A 7736-nucleotide genomic window follows, 5' to 3' on the forward strand; every position below is an offset into this window, starting at 1 on the left:
GGGGGCTCCCCCGCCCTCCCCGCGCCGTCTCGGGTTTTTGGGGGGCTGGCGGTGCCCCAGCGCGTCTCCCCCTCCCTGCTGCCCGGGACTGTGCGTTCGGGGCCCCCCCGTGCCCCGGGACCCCTCCAGATCTCCCCCCTCACCCCGTGCGTGGCTCCTGGGCAGCTTTGGGGTCCCCTCCGCTGCCCCCGTGGTGCCGGAGCCCCCTCGGGTTTTTGGGGTGCATGTAAGGCAGCGGTGGGAGGGGGTGGCTGCAGATCAGGGCATACCCCCCCGGTTCGTGTGTGGTGTTTTGGGGTGAATCTTCCCCCTGTACCTATCCCGGGACCCCCCTGTGCTGTGCCAGATTGCTGCTGGGCCTGAGGAAATAGGGGCACAGGCAGGTGCTGGTGGTGGGCACCCCATTTTCTGTTGTACCCCAAATTCCCCACGAAGATCCCACACGTGGGAGGCACTGGAGGGTCCCAGATTTGTTGTGAGCTCCTGGGAGGGTCCTGAGGACTCCTCAGGGGTCTTGGTGACTCCTTGGGTTGTCAGTGTGGGGTAGAGCCGGGTCACTGATCCGCCTTCCCCAACGCTTTAATCCAGGTCACTCGGGGGTTTGGTTGCCCCAGATATGTTAGGGTGTCTCTGCCTGGACTTGGGGAGGACCTGGGGGATGGAGGGTGATGGGTGAGGCCAGGGGGGTCTCCTGGACCCCCAGGGAGCAGGGAGACACCCCCTGCTCCTGGGGGACATTCCCAGCCCCAGAGTCTGCAAATTGCCTTGGGGAGAACGACGGGGAGATGCTGCCCTGTGCCTTGGGTAGAGGGTCACGGGGGGCTGCAGGGGTGCCAGGGAAGGTGTCATCATCCCTGGTGCTGACAGATGTCCCCCCTACAGCTGTGGCCCCCCAGGAACGCCGGAGGCAGGATGGATGAACAGAAGGTGCCCAGCGAGGAGAAGGACGCAGCCGCGCCAGGTGAGCCAGGGCAGGACTTTGGGCAGCTGTCCCTGTTTCCCCTGTGGTGGTGACACCCCCTGTCCCCGCAGCCGATGGGGTCATGGCCTCGGAGGAGATGGGCAGCGCCGAGGGGGACCCCCTGAAACCCCCTGAAGGAGCCTCTGCGGGGCCAGAGCTGGAGAGCGTGGGCATGGAGGAACCTCCCGAGGCTGGCAGGTGAGGGTGGGAGGACTCGGGGGCGGTGTGGAGCTGTTGGGGGTTCCTGAATATCACTGACATTCTCCGTTGGTCTCTCCCAGCCCGCTGGGCCGCCGCTGTGCCCTCTGCAACTGTGGGGACTGGAGCCTACACGGGCAGCGGGAGCTGCAGCGCTTTGAGCCGGTGCCCGACTGGCCCGAGCAGCTGCTGGGCCACGAGCCCCCTGATGGGCCCAGCCAGCCTCCCCCAGGGCCCAACCAGCTCCCCCCAGAGCCAGAGCTGGCGGGTGATGGCCTGGCACAGATTGGCTTCTCCGAGGGGGTGACCCCAGCGCAGCTCTTCGAGCCGACAGGTGAGTGTGGGCACAGCACGGGGGTCCCTATCCTGCCACCTGAGTGTCCCCAAGCTGTCCCTGACGTCCCCTCCCCACAGGGCACTGCTGGGTGCACCACTGGTGTGCGGCCTGGGCGACTGGTGCAGGGCCCGAGGTGGCCGGTGTGGCCAGAGCTGTTTTCTCAGGGATCTCACAGGTGAGCGGATCCCGAGGGGTCCGGGGGGATGGCAGGGGCTTGGTTCTGCTCCCCTACAGCAGCGCTGACCCCCTGCACTCCTCTGCCCTCAGAAATGTGAACGCTGCGGGCGGGCGGGGGCCACCATCCCGTGCCGGGCGGCCACCGGCTGCTCCCGCCTCTACCACTTCCCCTGCGCCGCCGCCAGCGGCTGCTTCCAGTCCATGAAGACCCTGCGGCTGCTCTGCCCCGAGCACGTGGCTGAGGCCCTGGACATGGGTGCGTGGGGCTGGGGACACCACCCCTGGGTGCTGGGACCCTCCTGGCGGGGTAGAGCAGGTGGAGGTGGCCCTGACCCCCTTCTCTCGTGGCTGACAGAGGACACGCGGTGCTCGGTGTGCGATGGGCCGGGTGACCTGCGGGATTTGGTGTTCTGCACCAGCTGCGGGCAGCACTTCCACGGGGCCTGCCTGGACATCTCCTTGACGCCTCGCAAGCGCTCGGGCTGGCAGTGCCCTGAGTGCAAAGTGTGCCAAACCTGCAGGTGAGCCCCCAGCCCCGCGGTGGGGAGGGGGGATCTGCACCCAGGGAAGGGTTCCAACCCTCACTTGCCCTTGTGCCTCACAGGCAGCCTGGCCAGGACTGTGCCCTGCTGGTGTGCGAGGCGTGTGACAAGGGCTACCACCCCTCCTGCATGGAGCCAGCCACCCAGGGCCCTCCCACCGGCTCCTGGAAGTGCAAGGTATGTCCCACTCTCGCTCAGGGGTGCGGGGTGCCCCTCATTGCACCCCCTGACACATCTCTGCTTCCCCCCCAGAACTGCTGGGTGTGCTCAGACTGCGGCCGGCACCCTGCCAGGCTCGACTGCACACCGGGGTCTGCGGTGTGCGGGGACTGCCAGCGAGGCCGTGCCACGGCCGACGTCCCCACGGCGCCAGAACACTCACCACAGCCTGACCCACCTGCCCAGATGTGAGTGGGGACGGGGGTGCTGGTTTGGAGGGGGGGTCAGGCCCTTTGTGGCTGGGGGGATGTGTCCCACAGCCCTGGGGACGGGGTGGCCTGAGTGCTGCCCCCTCACCCAGGTTCCCCCATCCCAGGTCAGAGTCCCCCGTCCCCAGTGAGCCGACGGATGCGCCCGTGCCCCCGCCTGAGCTGGAGCCTGTGGGGGGTGATGAGGAGACGCAGCCCCTCGTGGACCCCAAAGAGGCACCCCCAGACCCCAAAGAGGCACCCCCAGACCCCAAGGAGGCTCCCCCAGGCGATGCTGAGTCTCCTCCTGTCGAGCTGGCCTCTGTGGAGGTGCCCCCCAGTGAGGAGGAACCCCCCGAAGAACTGCCCTCTGATGAACTTCCCCTCGATCAGCCGCCCCCCGACACGCAGCCCTCTGATATTCAGCCTCCTGATGTGCAGCCCCCCGAGGAGCCCCCTCCTCTCATGCTGCCCCCCGAGGAGCCTCCCTCTGAGGAGCTGCCCCTCGAGACACCATCCCTTGCTGAGCTGCCCCCTGACAGACCCTCCCCCGAGGAGTTGCCCCCCAGTGAACCACCCCACAATGAGCTGCCCCTTGACGTCCCTCCCCTTGCTGAGCTGCCCCCCGAGAAACCAGTGTTTGAAAAGTCACCCCCCCATGAGCTGCCCCCCGAAGTAGTGCCCATTGACAAATCACCTCCTGACGAGCTGCCCCCCAATGGGTCGCCCCCCAAACCTCCCCTGGACGAGCTGCCCCTTGATGAAGCACCCCCCGATGAAGCACCCCTTGAGGAGCTGCCCCCTGAGGAGCTGCCCCCTGAGGAGCTGCCCCCCGAGGAGCTGCCCCCCGATGAAGCACCCCTTGAGGAGCTGCCCCCCGAGGAGCTGCCCCTCGAGGAGCCACCCCCCGACGAGCTGCTCCCCAAGGAACCTCCTCCTCCTGAAGTTCTGCTCCCTGACAAGCTGAGCCCTGAAGAGCCCCCCCTGGTTGAGTTGCCCCCTGAAGAGCCGGTCCTCAGCGAGCTGCCTCCCGAGGAGGACCTGAAACCACCAGGTAATCTGGGGACTTTGCACTGTCCTCCTTCCCCTGCTTTTTGTCTCCAGTGGGTGTGGGGGTCCTGCAGCAGGGGCTTGTCTCAGCACTGGCTTTGTCTGATCCCCGTATTCCTGCTCTTTTGCTGTGCTGGTGCCCTGTTTTGGGGTATGTGGGGAGCTTGGAGGGGGAGTCTTGCCTCTCATCCCAGGCTCGGTGGCACAGGGGAGTGGAGGGGACCCTCATACACCCCCTCACCTCATCCCCATCCCCCAGGTCTCCTCCCCGAGGTGACAGTGGCAGAGGAAGCGCCAGCCCTGGCTCCAGAGGTGCTCCCCGAGGAGGAGATGGAGCTGGAGCCAGAGCCCTCGCTGCCCCCTGAGATGACACCCCCACCCTCAGCTCCCCCAGGTGGGTCTGGAGAAACACCAGGGTTGGGATTGGGGGGTGGTGGGTGTCTCTGGGGGGACTGCGATGTCACCCTTCCCCCCTCTCTACCCCCAGCTCTCCGTGCCATCTCACCTGCACGGACCCCAGCACCCTCCCCTGATGCCAAGGAGGACGAAGTGCTCGAGCCCCCCACCCCAGCCTTGCCTGAGCCCCCCGGCAGCCCTGGCACCGCCATGGACACCGACCCCCCTGGCTCCCCGCCGCCACCCCTGGGCTCCCCTGCTGTCACCCTGGCCCCCGCCAAGCCACCCGAGGATGAGGAGATGGAGATGGCCGGTGGCGAGGGGGAGTCCCCAGCCAGCCCCCCTGGAGATGCCCCCCACGGCAGCCCAGCCCCTGAGCTGGGGCCCTTCCCAGGCCTGCCTGAGGAGGAGGAAGAGGAGGAAGAAGAGGCACCGAGGCTGGAGAGGGAGGGTACCAGTGGAAGCTCCCCGCCACTCAGCGAGGAGGATGCGCTGGAAGAAGGCCAAGCTGGGGGGGACCCTGAAGTCAAGGGGTCTCCTTCGGGGTCCCCCCTGCTCCTGGAACAGGAGGAGCTGGGCCCTGAGACCCCCATGGAGGTGTGCACTACCGGCGAGAAGCTGCTGGGGCACGGGGACGAGGGGTGCCCCGAGCCCCCCGCGCTGCGCCCACGGCCCGACATCCTCAACGAGATCTCCAACCTGAGCCAGGGGGACACGAGCAGCAGCTTCCCCGGCTCGGAGCCGCTGCTAGGGTCCCCAGACCCTGAGGGCGGGGGGTCACTGTCCCCTGAGCTGGGCCCGGCCTCGGCTGACGCCAGCCTGCAGAAGGAGGACACCGGGTCACTGCCGCTGGGTGCTGAGACTGATGACTCGCTGCTCTTCGAGCCAGCGGCCAAGGGTGACGGGGACAAGAGCCGGCGCCGCAGCTCCCCGGGGCGCTCCCGTGTCAAGCAGGTACAGAGGGACCCCCCCTCACCCCAGTTTTGGGGGGACTTGTCGTTTTGAGCACCCTGCTGGGGCCACATCCCCTTCCTGGGCTGCCCCTGCAGGAAGCGGGTGAGGGCTGAGCGTGCGCTGGGCTGGGCTGGGGGCAGTGCCCCTCTGCTGCCCTGGCATGGGGGTCCCTCTGGGCCCCCTGGTGCTGTAACTCCCCTCTCCCCTTGGCCACAGGGTCGCAGCAGCAGCTTCCCTGGGCGGAGGCGCCCTCGAGGTGGGTCCCACGGGGGCCGAGGCCGGGGCCGTGCACGCCTGAAGTCGACCACCTCATCTGTTGACACCTTAGCAGTAAGGCTGGGCTGGGGCAGAGGTGGGATCTGGGGGATCCTTGAGCTGTTAAGCTGAGAGTCTCCCCCATCCCTTTCCCCATCATCCCTCCCTTGGAAAGAGTTAAGAGCCCTTAGTGTGGGGTGGATTGGGGTCTCGTGGGAGGTGGAACTGCCTGGGCCTTTGCTGAGTTGGGGGCTTCACCACAAAAGCATAGGGCAGGTACAGAGCTTCCCCCTGGGGAGGGGTTCTGCTGCCCCTGTGTGTTCCTGGTGCCCCCCAGACTGCACAGAGAGGGTGTCCTCAGTGCTGAGCCTCCCGCTCTGTCCTCAGCTCGCTGACGTGGAGAGCTCGCCCAGCAAGGAGGAGGACGAGGACGATGATGACACAATGCAGAACACGGTTGTCCTCTTCTCCAACACTGACAAGTTTGTGCTCATGCAGGTAACCAGAGCATGGCAGGATGGACAGATGGACAGGGTGGGACAGGTTCTGTCTGTGCTCTGCCAGCCCCTGTCTCCTCACTCACGACCTCTTCCCCCAGGACATGTGCGTGGTGTGCGGCAGCTTCGGGCGTGGGGCCGAGGGGCACCTCCTCGCCTGCTCCCAGTGCTCCCAGTGCTACCACCCCTACTGTGTCAACAGCAAGGTGAGGAGGGGGCCCAGGACGCCTGGCCCCACTCCAGGACTGTGCTGTGCCCCCCAGGGACACACGAGGTCGTGCCTGGCACGTTTGTTGTGCTCCAGCGTGTCCGTGCCAAGCCCTGGGGTGTCCCCCAAAGCCACACCAGTCCTGGGGACCCCCGTGGCCATGGCCAGGGCTCACGTGGCTCCCACATCCCCAGATCACCAAGGTGATGCTGCTGAAGGGCTGGCGCTGTGTGGAGTGCATCGTGTGCGAGGTGTGCGGCAAAGCCTCCGACCCCTCGCGCCTGCTGCTCTGCGACGACTGCGACATCAGCTACCACACCTACTGCCTGGACCCGCCGCTGCAGACCGTGCCCAAGGGCGGCTGGAAGTGCAAGTGGTGCGTGGGGGGACACGAGGGGAGCCCCGGGGGGAGCTCGGTGCTGGTGCTGACCCCTCAGGCCCCTGTCTGCAGGTGTGTGTGCTGTGTGCAGTGCGGGGCTGCATCCCCTGGCTTCCACTGCGAGTGGCAGAACAACTACACGCACTGCGCGCCCTGCGCCAGCCTCGTCGTCTGCCCCTTCTGCCGCGAGAAGTACGTGGAGGACGACCTGCTCATCCAGTGCCGGCACTGCGATCGGTGAGCACCGTGCCCTGGGCTGGAGGGGCTTCAGTTTGGGGTCACCCAGGGGAGGCTGTGGTGTGTGATGGGTTCTCCCCACCGCTGCCCGCAGGTGGTTGCACGCCGCGTGCGACAGCCTCTTCACTGAGGAGGAGGTGGAGCAGGCTGCGGATGAAGGCTTTGACTGCAGCGCCTGCCAGCCCTATGTGGTCAAACCCGGTGAGCTCACGGGGCAGGGGGAGCTCTGGGGGATCTGGGAGCGTTTGAAAGGTGTGAAGACTCACCTGCCCCTCTGCTTTCCTGCCACAGTGCCCGTGCCATCCGCAGAGATGATCAAAGCCAAGGATCCAGGTATGTGCGGGGCCGTGCCAGGGCCGTGGGGTTCCCAGGGCTGTGCTCTCTTTTGGCCACGCACCAAATTTGTCCCCACTGCTGGTGTTTGTCCCCTCAGAGCCCCAGTATTTCCGCTTCGAGGGCGTGTGGCTGACGGAGACGGGGATGGCCGTGCTGCGCAACCTGACCCTGTCACCCCTGCACAAGCGGCGGCAGCGCAAGGGCCGCCCGGGCACCCTCAACGGGGACGGGGGGCTGGAGGGGGGTGACCCCCTGGGCCCTGAGGACAAGAAGGACGGTGACCTGGACACCGAAGAGCTGCTCAAAGCCGAGGGTGGGTGTTACTGGTGGGAGAGCTGGGGGTGTGGGTGCAGTGTGGGGGTGTCAGGGGACCCCAGTAACGTGTGCTCCCCCTTGCAGTGGGTGTGGAGCACATGGAGTGTGAGATCAAGCTCGAGGCTCCAGCCAGCCCCGACCGTGATGTTGGAGCTGATGGGGACTCAGGGAAGGGGCTGGAGGACCCTGAAGAGTGCAAGAAGAGGAAGCGCAAACCATACCGGCCTGGTGAGTGTCCCACAGGCCCTGAACCCTTCTGGGCTCTTCTGTGACCCCTCAGGCCTCACTGTGATCCCCTCTCCTTCCCTGCCCCTCCAGGCATCGGCGGGTTCATGGTGCGGCAGCGCAAGTCCCACACGCGGCTCAAGAAGGTCTCAGCAGTGCTGCCAGACGTGGGGCGCGAGGGGCTGAGCACCGAGGGACACCCTGAGGATGGTAGGGCCCGGTGCCACCTTTTTCCCCCTTTTTCCCCCTTTTTCCCCCTTTT

The 7736-nt window shown here is 66.7% G+C and overlaps 1 protein-coding gene across 1 annotated transcript in view; it reads left to right on the forward strand.

The window, feature by feature from the left end:
• The first annotated feature begins 851 nt into the window (after positions 1 to 851).
• Positions 852 to 7736, forward strand: part of KMT2D (lysine methyltransferase 2D) — a 27148-nt gene continuing 20263 nt past the window's right edge. The window contains 21 exon segments of the mRNA XM_015615678.3: positions 852 to 961; positions 1033 to 1159; positions 1243 to 1493; positions 1574 to 1671; positions 1764 to 1929; positions 2029 to 2194; positions 2278 to 2392; positions 2468 to 2622; positions 2751 to 3676; positions 3932 to 4066; positions 4160 to 5022; positions 5239 to 5352; positions 5665 to 5775; positions 5876 to 5980; positions 6177 to 6358; positions 6434 to 6598; positions 6693 to 6799; positions 6890 to 6931; positions 7032 to 7247; positions 7334 to 7477; positions 7568 to 7684. Of these exon segments, the coding sequence (XP_015471164.1) occupies positions 868 to 961; positions 1033 to 1159; positions 1243 to 1493; positions 1574 to 1671; positions 1764 to 1929; positions 2029 to 2194; positions 2278 to 2392; positions 2468 to 2622; positions 2751 to 3676; positions 3932 to 4066; positions 4160 to 5022; positions 5239 to 5352; positions 5665 to 5775; positions 5876 to 5980; positions 6177 to 6358; positions 6434 to 6598; positions 6693 to 6799; positions 6890 to 6931; positions 7032 to 7247; positions 7334 to 7477; positions 7568 to 7684 (4399 nt within the window). The 5' untranslated portion in view covers positions 852 to 867.

This window comes from Parus major, unplaced genomic scaffold (assembly GCF_001522545.3).
Source record: "Parus major isolate Abel unplaced genomic scaffold, Parus_major1.1 Scaffold220, whole genome shotgun sequence".
Taxonomy (NCBI): Eukaryota; Metazoa; Chordata; class Aves; order Passeriformes; family Paridae; genus Parus; species Parus major.